The sequence below is a fragment of the Scleropages formosus genome, chromosome 24 (assembly GCF_900964775.1).
Source record: "Scleropages formosus chromosome 24, fSclFor1.1, whole genome shotgun sequence".
NCBI classification, from domain to species: Eukaryota; Metazoa; Chordata; class Actinopteri; order Osteoglossiformes; family Osteoglossidae; genus Scleropages; species Scleropages formosus.
In genome coordinates this window covers 1,590,207-1,605,044 of record NC_041829.1, presented here as the reverse complement: position 1 = coordinate 1,605,044, position 14,838 = coordinate 1,590,207, and the positions used below count along the sequence as shown (strand labels likewise).

Here is a 14,838-nt window from a genome sequence, read left to right as displayed (position 1 = left end):
ATTAGACATTGTACAAGGATAAGTCAAAAAGTATCCAAAGTAATGTTTATAGAAAAAAGTCAACATTTTTTTGTGGCTGCTTGTTGACTGACCCTTGTACCTTTTGATATACACTGTAGTAATCAGTGATTTAACAGTGAGACCATTATATTTGCATAGTAGCATTTGTGCTGGTTGTGTTTTAGGGGGTGCAATTCTGGTCTCACCTCTGAAGTTAAAGGACCCCCAGAGCAATTTCCAAAGGAGCGAGACCCCCCTGGGCAGAGCCTTCAAGCATGTGTCCCAGACCTCCATCCATCAGGAACCTGGGAGGGTGCGTTCTGCTGCTCTCTACATAACTCAGCATTTTTTTTTATTCTAGGGTCTCTGTAGTATTAGATATGCCATTGAATTGAGTCTGACACATAGCAACCATCCATCCATTGTCAATAACTGCTTCTACTGAGTGGGGTCGCGACGATCAAGAACCTACTTGGCAACACAGGGCGCAGGGCCAAGGGAAGGGGAGACATGCCCAGGACAGGACGCCAGTCCGTCACTAGGCACTTCAAGCAGGGCTCGAACCCCAGACCCAACACACAGCAGGCACTAGCCAAACCTACCGCACCCCCCCCAACATAGCAACCAGTCACTGGTTTTCTAGGCAAGGAAGGAACAGACATGGTTGGCCATTGCCTTTTTCCATGCATGTCTGTGGGATGCAAACACAGGGTGAAATAAGCAAACATGGATGACTAACCCCTTGTAAGTAGTGTATCTAGCAGTGTAGTCACCTTGGTGAATAAGGTTTGTGGGCTAGAAACACTATATAGTGTCTATTGTAAGTTGCTTTGGACAAAAGCGTCTGCTAAGTGAATAAATGTAAATGTAAATCTACACGCTCTGAGCCAGACTCAAACTCTATACCCAGCAAATGATTTAGGAGTTGTGAGGCACTGGTTGAATCCCTTATGCTGCCCTGTCCCCCTATATAAAGAAGCTAAAAAACACCCTAATTGCAGCCATTTCTATTGATTATTTAAAGAGAATAAATGTAAGGTGAAGATACGATTATTTACTAGCTATATTCTTTCTAGGCTAGACTGTTTTTTACAAGTAGGTGCCACAAATGCTGTTGATCTGCAAATAAACATGTTTTGGCAAAATACACCTATCAAACTAAAGCATTGCCTAGAATTCTAAACGGAAATATCAGATGCACTGAACATTTCATAACCTGGAATATGTTAGTGCGTTTGCCTAATTTTGTTCTTCTGCTCAGTAGTAAACTGAAAATGAATGGTGACTGGAAGTATGTTGTAGTCCAGATGTTTATGATGGCATAATGCTGTTTGTTCTGTATTATGGCTTTCCCTGACGAACTGAGCACTAGTTCGTGTGTCTTTATGTTCAGCACAGGCAGGGACATGAATAAAGAACTGCAGGCATAGTGTGCATTCATGTGTTCTCTGTTAATTAGGTTGATGACAGCGGCTCAGTCCAGGTCTCCCCAGCTGTAGGACTGTCCACACTGGACCCCATCCCGCTGAGAGAGGATTTCTTGGAGACTGAACTACATCCTGAGGACCCACCAGCTCCATGCCATGACAGGTCATTCCAGAAACACAATGGATGTGGTCCTTCCCATCTCAGTATCACTGCACCGGCTGTTCGCATTCAGGGAAAACTCAGGGACCCGGAATTCCAGCATAATGGTAAGGGGCATTGATAACTGCTACAAACCCTGAAAGAAAGTCAGGCACTAACATTTCCAGGTAATTTGGATTTACCAGAAAATCCACACAAATATAATGAAATTTTGTAAGGTGTATCAATTTTTTTTGTTTATTTTTAACTTATAGATTGAAAGACTACCTGGTTGCCAAGCACACAGTGATTTAATTTACATTTATTTATTTAGCAGACGCTTTTCTCCAAAATGCCTTCCAATGATCTATATGTAGTGTTATCAGCCCACATGCCTTATTCACCAAGATGACTTACACTGCTAGATACATCACTTACAATGGGTCACTCCTCCATGCATCAGTGGAACACATTTTCTCTGTCACTCACACACTGTGGGGGAACCTGAACAACATGTCTTTGGACTGTGTGAGGAAACCAGAGCACCCAGAGGAAACTCACACAGACATGGAGAGAACATGCAAACTCCACAAACACTAAGCAGGGATTGAACCTATGTCCTCTCCCACCACCCAAGCACTGTGAGACAGCAACGTTACTTGCTGTGCTGCCATGACGCTGTCAGAAAGTAGTCAGAACCCTCCACTTTCTCCACAATCTGTTGTGTTGGCATTTTAAAATAGATTGAATTTGTTCTTTTTTGTCATCAGTTGACACACAATACCCCATAACAGCAAAGTGAAAACATTTTTTGGAAATTTTAGCAAATTTATTAAAATTGAAGAACTAAAATCTCCCACTTACATACGTATTGGAACCATTCAGTACTTTGTAGGACCGCCTTTAACAGCAGTTACAGCTGTGAGTCTTGGGTATGCTTGTACCACCTTTGTACATCTGGATTTCGGCAGTTTCTCCTGTTCTTGCTTGCAGATCCTCTCAAAATCTGTCAAAGTGGATGGGGGTGTTCGTGAACTACAGTTTTCAGGTCTTTCCAAAGATTTTCTGTGGAGTTCATGCCCAGGCTTTGGTTTAGCTAGACAAGGACATTCAGAGACTTGCCCTGAAACCATTTCATGTCTTGACGACATACTTCAAATGGTTGTCATGTGGAAAGGTGAACCTTTGCCGTGGTCAAGGTTATGTGTGCTCTGGAGCAGGTTTTCTTAAAGGACTACTCTGTCCGGCCCTATTCATTTTTCCCTCAATCCTTACCAGTCTCCCTACCACTTGTTTTAAGAAGAATCCCAACAGCATGTTGCTGCTACCACCATGTTTGACTGTACGGAGGGTATTAATCAGGTGATTAGCGGTACCTGGTTTTTGCCAGACATGATGTTTGCAGTTGAGGCCAGCTTTTGTCAGACTGTATAATCTATTTTTCTCATGTTCTCAAAGTCCTGTAAATGGTGTTTGGCAAACTTCAAACTTCTGTCTAGCACCTCTACTAGAATCAGTCGAGACCTGACAGAAAGCCACAGAGATGGTTGTCCTTCTAGCTGGTTCTCCTGTCTGTACACAGGAACTCTGAAGTTCTATTAGAGTAGACACTGGGTACTTTGTTACCTCACTGACCAAAGCCCTTGCTGTGCACCTTGGAAATTTTAATGCATTGCAGTTTTTTATACCCTTTTCCAGATGTATTAATTGACAGAATTATATATATCTTGGAGGTTTCTGGAGAGTTCCTTGAACTTTATGGTTTGGTTTTTACTCTGCCATGCACAGTGAACTTTGGGTCTTTATTAGGATCAGTGTGTGCCTTTCTACACTTGCAAGACACTTCTTCATGTTTACAAAGACTGAATTTAAATTTTCCATATCTCTGCAGCTGATTGATGCAGGAAATTTGCGTTTACATTACATTACATTCATTCAGCAGACATGTTCCTTTAAAGCACCCTATAATAGTTGTTATGCTGTATTTAGTTGACACTTTTTATCCAAGGTGACTGACGCTGCTAAATGCACGACAGTAAACACCATACAGGGGGGCGCAGTGGCGCGGCAGGTTTGGCCGGTGCCTTGCTGCATGGCAGCTCTGGGGTTTGAGTCCTGCTTGGGGTGTGGTTGCCCTGTCTTTCTCCCTGTGCTTGCCTCCCCCGCCATGCAGAGGAAGGACCTGGCAACCCACCTCTGTTTCCTCCCTTGACTTGCCTTGAAAACCACGCGAGTGGTCGCTATGGGTCGGCTTTGGCTCAGCACTTACCATAAAATCAGTCACCCATCTATACAGTAGAGCAGAGCGAGACACACACACACACACACACACACACACACACACACACACACTACAGACCATTTAGGAAAGGGACATAGAGAGGCTTGAGCCGACCTGCTGGCTTTTGGTTTGGGGTCTTGGCTTGGGTACACACCACACAGGACTCCACAGACTCCTGCACATCTTCACAGATGAAGGGCCACCAGTAATTTCGTTGGATTAGAGAAAAGGTCCCTCATCAACCCGGATGACCAGCGGGGGGAGCATCATGGACCTATCAGAACAGCTGCAGTTGCTTCCCTATGGGGACGTACTCCTTTTCCTCGGGCACATCCTCAGGGCCAGGGTCCTGTTCCTGAGCGGCCCTAAGATCCTGCAAAAGCTACTACTGGACGGGAGCAACGAAACATGACTTGAGCAGAATGGTTTCTAATGGGGCCATGATGGGGTCCTTGTTGTGGATGCAGGACAATGCATCTGGTTTGGTGTTTTTTGACCCTGGTCTATAGAAGACAGTGAAACCGGGTGAAGAACAATGCCCATCATGCTTGTTAGGGGTTTGGATGACGGGCCATTCGTAAATATTCAACGTTTCAGTTATTGGTGAAGACCAGGGATCTAGACAAAACCGCCCAGGACAAAACCCCTCAAACAAAACCCCCGCTTTTGAAACACAAAGTAGGACAAATCCTTCTTAATTAAATTAAAAAATTACAAAAGCCCCTGTTTTTTTTCTGTTTTTGCACTTTAATGCCATTTAATACCATTATAATTTGAAGAAAAATATAAATTAAGTAATGTAATACGGAAGTAATCCTAAAAAAGATTATAGTCTTTCTCTGTGTTGGTTCCTTTCTGAATGGCATAGGATTCAGCATCAGGTGGTAGTAAATGAAATTTAAATAAACCTTAACACTCAATGCACACACACACACACACACACACATTTTCAGAACCACTTGTCCCTTACGGGGTCACGGGGAACCGGAGCCTACCCGGCAACACAGGGCGTAAGGCCGGAGGGGGAAGGGGACACACCCAGGACGGGACGCCAGTCCGTCGCAAGGCACCCCAAGCGGGACTCGAACCCCAGACCCACCGGAGAGCAGGACTGCGGTCCAACCCACTGCGCCACCGCACCCCCCAATGATGTTTTCAATATTGCTTTTTTATTTTTCAAAGATTTGGTATTATTCTTTTATGCATTTGTCCAACGTTCAGTCTCTGGACAACAAACTGGACGATCTCAGAGCGCGACTTAAATTCCGAAGAGATTTACGGAATTGCTGTGTTTTCTGCTTTACGGAGATGTGGCTCACCGCCAGCACACCGGACCACGTGGTCCAGCCCAAGGGCTTCTCAATTTACCGTGCAGATCGGACTGATTCATCGGGGAAAAAGAGAGGAGGGGGCGTATACTTTCATATTAGCAACACATGGTGCACGAATGTGGAAGTGATTGCACAGAACTGCACTCCAGACCTTGAATACCTACTGATCAAATGCCGACCGTTCTACCTGCCCATGGAGTTCTCGGCTGTCCCCATGGCTGCAGTTTACATCCCACCCCGAGGGAATACACACAGTGCGCTGAACGAACTGTACTACCTCGTCACTAAGTATGAGAACAAGCACCCAGACGGCCTGTTCATTATTTCTGGGGACTTTAACCAAGCCGATGTCAGGAATGTGTACCCAAAGTACCATCAGCACATCTCCTGCCCCACCAGAGGCTCAAACACCCTCGACCACTGCTACACTTCACACAAAGGTGCGTACCGCTCCCTGCTGCGTCCACACCTCGGGCAGTCAGATCACGCCTCGATCCTACTGCTCCCGGTCTACAAGCAGAAACTGAAGTGAGAGGAGCCTGTGATGCACACTGTGCAGCGCTGGACACCAGAAGTGGAGGAAAGGCTCCAGGACTGCTTTGACTCCGTGGACTGGGACATGTTCAGAAACTCATCCTCCGATCTGGACGAGTATGCCACAGTGGTCACAGACTTCATCGGGTACTGTGTAAATGTCTGCATACCACATAAAACAGTCCACTCATTCCCCGACCAAAAACCGTGGATTACCGCTGAAATCTGAAATAAGATCCGCGCACGAACTTGCACGTCTCAGTCCGGAGACACGGACTCGTACAAGAAGAGCAAGTACAAGCTTCGCAAAGCCATTGCCAGCGCGAAACGGGGATATAGCAGGAAGGTGGAATCAGAGTTTAACTGCGCTCAAGACACACGTAGGCTATGGCAGGGAATCCAAACCTTAACAGATTATAAACCACAGGTCATTGACAGGTGCCGCTGCGTCTCTCCCTGACGAACTGAATACGTTTTATGACCAGTTCGAGAACAAAGACCCCCCGCTGCGAATCCCCACAGTACGTGATGATAACGCTGGTCTCACCATCTCTGTGGCACAGGTGAGAAAAACTTTTAGCCGAGTCAACATCTGCAAAGCTGCTGGTCCAGACAGAATTTCAGGGTGAGTTTTTAAAACATGCAGTGAGCAACTGGCTACTGTCTCCACGGACATATTTAACACCTCCTTAAAAAGCTCAACTGTACCCACTTGTTTCAGAAATGCCACCATCATCCCAGTTCCCAAGAAAACCAAGTGAGCTGCCTTAATGACTATTGCCCAGTGGCACTGACCCCCACTGCAATGAAATACTTTGAGAGGCTGGTGCTGGGACACATTTAGGACACCATCCCAGACACTCTGGACCCACTGCAGTTTGCCTACCACCACACCAGATCCACTGAAGACGCAATATCACACACTTCACACCATTCTGTCTCACTTGGATAATAAAAACTGCTATGCAAAGCTATTGTTTGTAGACTATAGCTTAGCATTTAACACTGTCATCCCAACCAAGCTGATCCAGAAACTACTAGGGCTGGGACTGAGTGCCGCATTGTGCAGTTGGATCCTGGATTTCCTCACCAACAGACCCCAGCGTGTGTGGGTTGGCAGTAATACCTCCTCCTCACTGATCCTCAACACTGGCACTCCACAGGGAAATGTCCTGAGCCCAGTGCTATATTCCTTGTTCACACATGACTGTGTGGCCAGGCACAGCTCCAACACCACCATAAAGTTTGCTGACGATACCACCATTGTGGGTCTGATCACCAACAACGATGAGACAGCCTACAGAGAGGAGGTGAGGCTCCTGGCAGAGTGGTGCCAGGACAACAACCTGTCTCTAAATGTCAGTAAAACTAAGGAGCTGGTGATTGACTTCAGGAAACGGGATACGGTTCAGGCACCCATCTACATAGGAGGGGACATTGTAGAGAGGGTCAACAGCTTCAAATTCCTTGGGGTCACCCTCACTGCCAAACTCACATGGACTGAGCACACAGCATCAACCATTAAAAAGGCCCATCAACGCTTCCACTTCCTCAGGCATCTGAAGAAAGCCAGGATGTCCACTACAGTCCTCCCCACTTTCTACAGGTGTGCTGTGGGGTCCATCCTCACAGGGTGTATTGCATTCTGGTGTGGCAGCTGCTCCATACAGGACAAGAAAGCCCTACAGAGGGTGGTCAAAACAGCTCAGGAAATCATCGGCACACAGCTACCAGCAGTACAGGACACCTACACCACACGCTGCCTCATAAAGACGATGCGCATCATGAGAGATCATAGTCACCCCGCACGGGCACTTTTCTCTTCCCTGCCATCTGCAAAACGGCTTGGGTGTATTCGAACCCGCACAGCTAGGTACAGGAACAGCTTTTGCCCCACTGCTATAAGAGTATACAACACTAACCAATGTGCCACCTTTAGTAGCTACAATTGGACTGCTCCTCCCAAGCACATTGGTACATTACACTGTCACTGCCACTTTAAGCATTCTCATTCTGAGTTCTCTGACTGTCAGCTGGCATTATTGTTACTACTGTTAGCATTATTTATTGCTATTACTGTTGCACTACTCACTGTCATTGTCATTGTTTTGTTTGTGCAGTATTTCTACTGTCTTTGTCCATAGTCTGTGGAGAAGCATTCAGGAAGATTTTCATGATACATGTACATGGTACTTGTATCTATGACAATAAACTTTAAACTTTAAATGATCAGAAGGATGGAGTTTCGCCAGGATCCCTGTCGCTTTGAAAGCACAGTGCCCACTTCAATGACCGATGCGTCAACTTCAACTACACACAGCAGCATAGGGTCTGGGTGCCAGAGCACCAGGTGGTAGTGAACAACCTCTTGAGGTTCTGAAAGGCCTCCAGGGCCTCTGGAGACCAAATTAGTCTTGTGACCTTCCCCTTATGCAGGGAAGTAAGAGGTGCTGCAATGGTACTGAAGCCCCGAATAAACCTCTGGTAAAAATTAGCAAACCCTAAAAAATTACTCCAGGGCCTTTATCGAGGTTGTACGGGGCCAGTCTTAAACTGCCTGGACCTTTGAGGGGTCCATTGCTATCCCGTCAGGGCTAAGGATGAACCCCAGGAAAGAGACTTGCTTCTGATGGAAAACGCACTTTTCACCCTTGACAAAGAAGTTGTTTTCCAGAAGCCAATTTAGCACCTGATGTACATGCCCTACATGCTTGGACAATGACCTTTAGAACACCAGGATGTTGTCTAGGTACACAAGGACACACTTATTGACTGAATGCCCTAGCATGTGGTTTACAAAGGCCTGGATGACGGAAGGGGCATTTGCTAGGCCAAAAGGCATTACCAGATATTTATAGTGTCCTAGGCTGGTGCTAAATGCGGTCTTCCACTCATCTCCCGCTCAAATGCGGATCAGATTATAGACGCGGAGATGTAATTACGTAAAAATCTGGGCCGCATGAACCTGTTCTAGAGTGGCCAAGATGAGAAGCAAGGGATGTGAGTATTTTACGGTGACCTCATTCAAACTGTGATAATTATTAGATTATAATCTACGCAGGGACACAACCCCTCGTTTTTATTCTTGATAAAAAAAGAAAACCCCGCCAAAGCAGAGGAGGTTGATGGCCTGATAAGGCCATAGACCAGTGCTTTGGTCACATAGTCCTCCATGACCTTTTGTTCAGGAAGGGGCAAGGGATAGATTCTGCCATGCTGCGGCAAAGCTCCTGGCAAAAGATTGATTGTGCAGTCCCACAGCCGGTAAGGGGGCAATGCGGATGCCATGGTCTTACTAAAGACTTCTGTGAGGTCCTGATAAACCTCAGGCACCTTTAGAGGGGGGCCTGCCTTTGGGCTTTCTATTTAGGTTGCCCTACATGGTAGCAACAAACAGGATGATGCACATTATGGGCTCCAAGGCACTAACTCCCTGGTGCTCCAGGAGAACATGGGATTATGCTGGGCTAACCAGGTATATCCTAGGATAACAGGATTGTCCGGAGACTGGATCGGTATGGTGGCACAGCGAGTAGTGCTGCTGTCTTTCAGCACCTGAGTGGTGCGAGAGGACATGGGTTAAAACCTTGCTCAGTCTTTGTGTAGTTTGCATGTTCTCCCCATGTCTACCTGCGTTTCTTCCAGGTGTTCTGGTTTCCGTCCAAAGACATGCTTTTCAGGTTCACCCATTGTGTGTGTGTGACAGAGAGAATGTGTTCCACTGATGTATGGATGAGTGACCCATTGTAAGTAGTGTATGTAGCAGTGTAAGTCACCTTGGTGAAAAAGGGGTGTGGGCTGATAACACTATACAGAAATCATTGGAAGTTGCTTTGGAGAAAATTGTCTGATAAAAAAAATAAATGTTAATCAAGAAGGGGGGGTGCAGTGGCGCAGTGGGTTAGACCGCAGTCCTGCTCTCTGGTGGGTCTGGGGTTCAAGTCCCGCTTGGGGTGCCTTGCGGCGGACTGGCGTCCCGTCCTGGGTGTGTCCCCTTCCCCCTCTGGCCTTACGCCCTGTGTTGCCGGGTAGGCTCCGGTTCCCCGTGACCCCGTAAGGGACAGGCGGTTCTGAAAATGTGTGTGTGTGTGTGTGTGTGTGTGTGTGTGTCTTAATCAAGAAAAAGGGGGGACTTTCTGTGTGACAACCCCCCACTTGGAGGGTGGCAACTCCATACAGGACTCCGACTCCAAAACAGCATTACCGAGGGATTGCCCATCAAACGCACTAACCTGTAACAAGATGTCACACGCACAGGTGGGAATGCCATTCGCTTTGGCTAAAGCAGAATCCATAAAGCTGCTGGCTGCTCCAGAATCTACTAACGTATGTGTAGCGACCCAGATTCCCCTCACGACAAAATGATTTGGACTGAGAGACGGGGTCACTTCACCTGCTGCGGTGTTTGGGGGCTTCTTTGGAAGGTCTTGCTAGGCATGTTGGAGTATTATTAGGCAATGACCGGCTGTCTTACTAGATGTGGGGTGGTCGAAGACAGCCTCAAATTGTTTTTTGAATTCACACACACACACACACACACACACACACACACACACACACACACACTGTCTGAAACCCCTTGTCCCAAGCGGGGTCGCAGCAAACTGGAGCCTAACCCGGCTACACAGGGCACAAGGCCAGAGGGGGAAGGGACACATTCAGAATGGGATGCCAGTCCGTCGGAAGGCATCCCAAGCAGGACTCAAACCCCAGACCCACCAAAGAGCAGGACTTGGCCAAGTTTGCTGCGCCACTACATGCCCTGTTTTTTGACGCCCGCATACATAAAGGTGGAGTGCTGCCTCCAAATAAACATGGCCCATTCCAAGGCTGGTACCATCGGCAGGGACACAATTTAGGTAACTCGGTTGTCATGCGGAAGGCTGGAAAAGCCCAGCTCGCATTGTAGGAGAAACCCATGGTATTTATTGCTAACTGTTAGCCATAAAATTAGCCCTGGAGGAGTGGAGACATTGGCTGGAGGGATCTGCTCACCCATTCCTGGTCCTCACTGTCCACTAGAACTTTTCCACTGAATATTTCCGAACAACTCATTGTCTGAACCCTGGGTCACCATCATATCTGTGGAGTGTAGCAAGTCGGGAGTCCGTTGGTGGCACTGGCGCAACAGTGACTGTTGATGACACTGAGAGTGATGTGGAAGCGGCGGCGACCATTTTGGTGTCCTTGGTACGCAGTCCTGTCAGAGGACGCCCAGTTTTTCTTGCATTATCTCTGCCATCTGTTGGAGGGTCTGCTCATAGTTACCGAGGAGCGCTCCTTGGGCGGAGATGGCATTCCAAAGACATTCGATCTCTTCTGGGTCCATGGATAAGGCTGAATTTTCTGTCACAGGCAGCAGAGGACACGGTAGTCACTGATCCCAAGTGCAGGATTATTTATTCAGAACAGAGGGATTAGACAGCTATTTGTGGTCGGGGACAGACAAATAGTTGGTCGATTTGCAAGTGGGGTGGTAGTGAGAATCCAAAGTCGTGGTCGAGGGATAAAGCAGGTGGTCATATTCAGGGAATCGAGGAGCTGGGCTTTTGGGGACAATGAGGGAACAGGCATGAAACGGTAGCAAAGAAGGATAGGAGAGTGCAGAGGGGACTGTTGTCTCAGGAGAGATTCCACAAACGGATGGTGGTGGACTGGCTCCACTTATACCTGGTCATGCTGATTAGGACCAGGTGCATTTTGAGCCTAATAAGATATTTGAAGTTATGCTAATATGTAGTGCTTTATATTGTTATTCAATGGAAAACAGATTTGTAGAACATTTTCTTCTAAAGTTGATTGCACAGTAACCAGCCCTTATCCCTCTGCTACATCTGTGTAGCACTGCACAATTAAGACTATTATTATAAACTTAGGTTGCAATGTCCATGGAAGATTCAAATATGACTGTTTACGTAGGGGCTTAGAATATAATTGTGTGGGTTTTATTCATTAATATTTAAAATGAAGGGCTACATGTTCTTGGACATCCCCCCAAAACGATGGTGTACCAGCTGCAGTGCATTTGTGGAAAATACCCAGACCATGATACATTTACAAAGAACTTGAGAAAGAACCACTTACCGTATTCCCTTTTGTGTGAGAACAGTGAGGCATGGTTTCCGCCCCCGGTGGGGACAGTTTGCCGTATGTAGGTCAGTCTCCACAGGGTACGGCCTCCTCAGCACTTCTGAGCAATTTCCTCCACACGATGGCCTCACCCTCACAACCCTATACTCACACTCTTGCCTGGCACTCAAGAGGTCGGGTTCGGATTCCAATCCCTGGGCACCTGTCCTTAAGCTGTTTCCCAGATACTGGTTGCCTCCACCTCTTTGGAATTCCCAAGTCACACAGACTAGGCACCACGCCTAATTCATGCCATGGCTAATGAAAATTAAAGTGAATTGGGTTACAAAGCATTGATTCTGTTAACGTTTTTTTTTTTTTTACACAAATCAGATTTTTCTGATACAACAAAATAGTTTGTCAACTTCAAACAATAGGCTATACCTTAAATACTTGCATAAATAAAATAAATAGCTTTTCTTTCTCCCAGTAGATTTCAAATTAAAATTAATATATACATGTTCAATTGACATATTCAGGTTTCAGTATCGTAATGTGTCGCTATTATAATTAACCAGGGTAAGCTCAAAATCCTTTTCTGGACTGCTCAACATTTAACAGGTGTATTGTCTCTTAGCTGCAGTAGAAACTGAAGGCATTTAACTAGTGAAGAGCTACATGTAATAACAGTAAGTAACATTACTTACTGTGTAAATGTGAGTTAGCTTTCTTGAATGCTGTAGTTTGGGAAAAAAAATCACATGCACTGAGCAAGTAGAGACAAATAAGTCACTTATCTGTCCTGCAGTAAGACCTGTAGTACAAACTGTAGTAATTTACTTTATTTACATTCATTTATTTAGCTGAAAACTTTTCTCCAAAGCAACCTACAAATTAGAGGAAACAAAAGTACACTTCACAGCAGGAAAAGAACTTTAGCAGATGCTGAAAATACATTATACATCAGATCCAATTATACATATACATTATACATTAGATCCAGTTATATAGATACAGTATAACTGGCTGTCATGGTTTTTCTAATTTCAGGTATGAAATACAGTTGTGACTCTTGTGTTGTTTACTCGTTAAAATCCTCACCCCTGAAATGTTCTACAGTGTACATTGTTAAATACATTTCATATGTACTTATTTAAAAAACCTTTTTATATGCTGATGATGATATCACAATTACTAATGAAATGCTCACCAAAAAACTACCAAGCTTGGCAATTTGAATCTAAAACTTAATATGTTTGGTTATAGCAGAGTTCAGAAAAAAAGCTTATGTGACTGAATTGACTGATCTGTCTCTTCTTTATTGCAGGTAACTTAGGACTCAGAAGGTCAGAGCTATTTGCTTTCCCATCCACTGACTTGGCCACCTCAGAAGGTAAAGAAAGAATGCTTGAATTACAAATAAATTTTGAGAATTTGTAAATGTAATGCTGTAAAGGCAGTTGCACAATTTGTGAAATAATGTGTATGTATAAATCGGCTTCTAATAACTTGGATTATAATTCATAGCATCTTGTTTCCCGTCTTTTGATGCTTTTAGTCTTTGCAAGAAAAATTTGCAAATGTGGTAAAAAAAAGAAAAAAAAAAAAACCGTAGGGTAACTTCTTTGTGAGGTGCCTGCCTCAGAGATTGATTGCATCAAAGCATGAGTTCACCCACATCAGAGGGTTCTGACTTAAATAGCCATTTTTTCAGTTATGATGATTTACAGGAGGCCATGTCAAGTCTCGGTCAAATTTTGTGTTGGCACAATTGGAAAAAACCTAAGTACCCATTGTAATGGGAAATCTTCATGTGGCACTATTGAAAGGGTAAAAGTTCATTTTTGCCCTGTGTTAACGGAACTTTGAAATGACACATTCATTGAAATAATCATAATGAAGCCCCTTGCTGGAATCCAGCTTTTTTGAGGTAACTCCAGCTAAGGACAGAGGAATTGTTAGGGAGATGGTTGGCAATCTGTTTTTTATGAAATTCATCATTTGATATTTATTTATATATTGCTGAAACAGCCTTCATGTCCTGTCATATTGTCATTCCATACAGAACTGATCTGTGTATTTTGTTAAGCATATGATTTAATTAACCAGATTTCGTGTCCAGATTTTTTAATGGGCATTCCAATCCCATGTTTACCTGCGCAGTAGTGCTTATTGCCGGTTTCCAACATACTACCAGAATGTATGATTTGTGTTTCATTTAGTCTAGCATTGTAAAACACAAGAATGAGTGGAATCAACTTGCCAAGAAACTGACTGAGCCAGATTCATAGTAGTTCAGCTTCCATGTATTTTGTTGAAACAAGCTGTTTTTTCATAGAAAAATTAATTTATCCCAAAGAGTTTGTGTAGAAGTCATATAATGATATTGTAAATAGGACAGATATGCCAAATTGTGATCAAAATAGATAAAAACACAAGGGAAAATATTCTAATTTTGAGTAACTAAATCAGTTACAAAAGTAGTTAAACAGGTAGCTTTTAAGTGGGATACAAGTTAAAAATATGTATCAGTTATTGAAGAGGTTTGACGAGCAGTACTGCAAAATTATTTAAACTGGGAAGGGAAGTAGTGTGAAAAATTATGATCACATCACAACAAGAAAAAAGAACTCCAATTCAAAAGCAGAACAACTGCGAATTGAAGCTCACCAACAGCGACAAATCCATCAGCAACGCTGGTAAAATTTAGAAACTAAATTGAAAACTAAGACCAAATTAAATAATGTGAGCTTTACAAACCTGGCATTTATGGTTTGACCGCTGTTCAGAAACTTCTTGTTACTAAGGCCATTGCAAAAGAGATGTACAGCCTTTAGAATTTAAACTATTTTAGGGAACCGGGTGCACCGTATGTTGCAATCACTGTTTTCCATATTTTCCGAAATCCCCATGCACAATTACATTCAAAAGTGACTTCAGTGACAATGTCTCTGCTCCTCATTAGTTACTTGACGTTGATGTGTGTAAGAAGGGGGAATGGTGGCGTGGTGGGCTTGGCCAGGTCCCACTCTCTGGCGGGTCTGGGGTTCAGGTCCT

At 44.6% G+C, this 14,838-nt stretch overlaps 1 protein-coding gene across 3 annotated transcripts in view; it reads left to right on the top strand.

Annotated features, from left to right (window-relative positions):
- Nucleotides 1-14,838, top strand: part of mdm1 (Mdm1 nuclear protein) — a 31,110-nt gene that overhangs the window by 15,686 nt on the left and 586 nt on the right. For all 3 annotated transcript variants that reach the window (XM_018755684.2, XM_018755686.2, XM_018755683.2), the window contains 3 exons: nucleotides 186-313; nucleotides 1,460-1,694; nucleotides 13,109-13,174. In XM_018755684.2, the coding sequence (XP_018611200.2) occupies nucleotides 186-313; nucleotides 1,460-1,694; nucleotides 13,109-13,174 (429 nt within the window). The remainder of the gene's footprint in view (nucleotides 1-185; nucleotides 314-1,459; nucleotides 1,695-13,108; nucleotides 13,175-14,838) is intronic.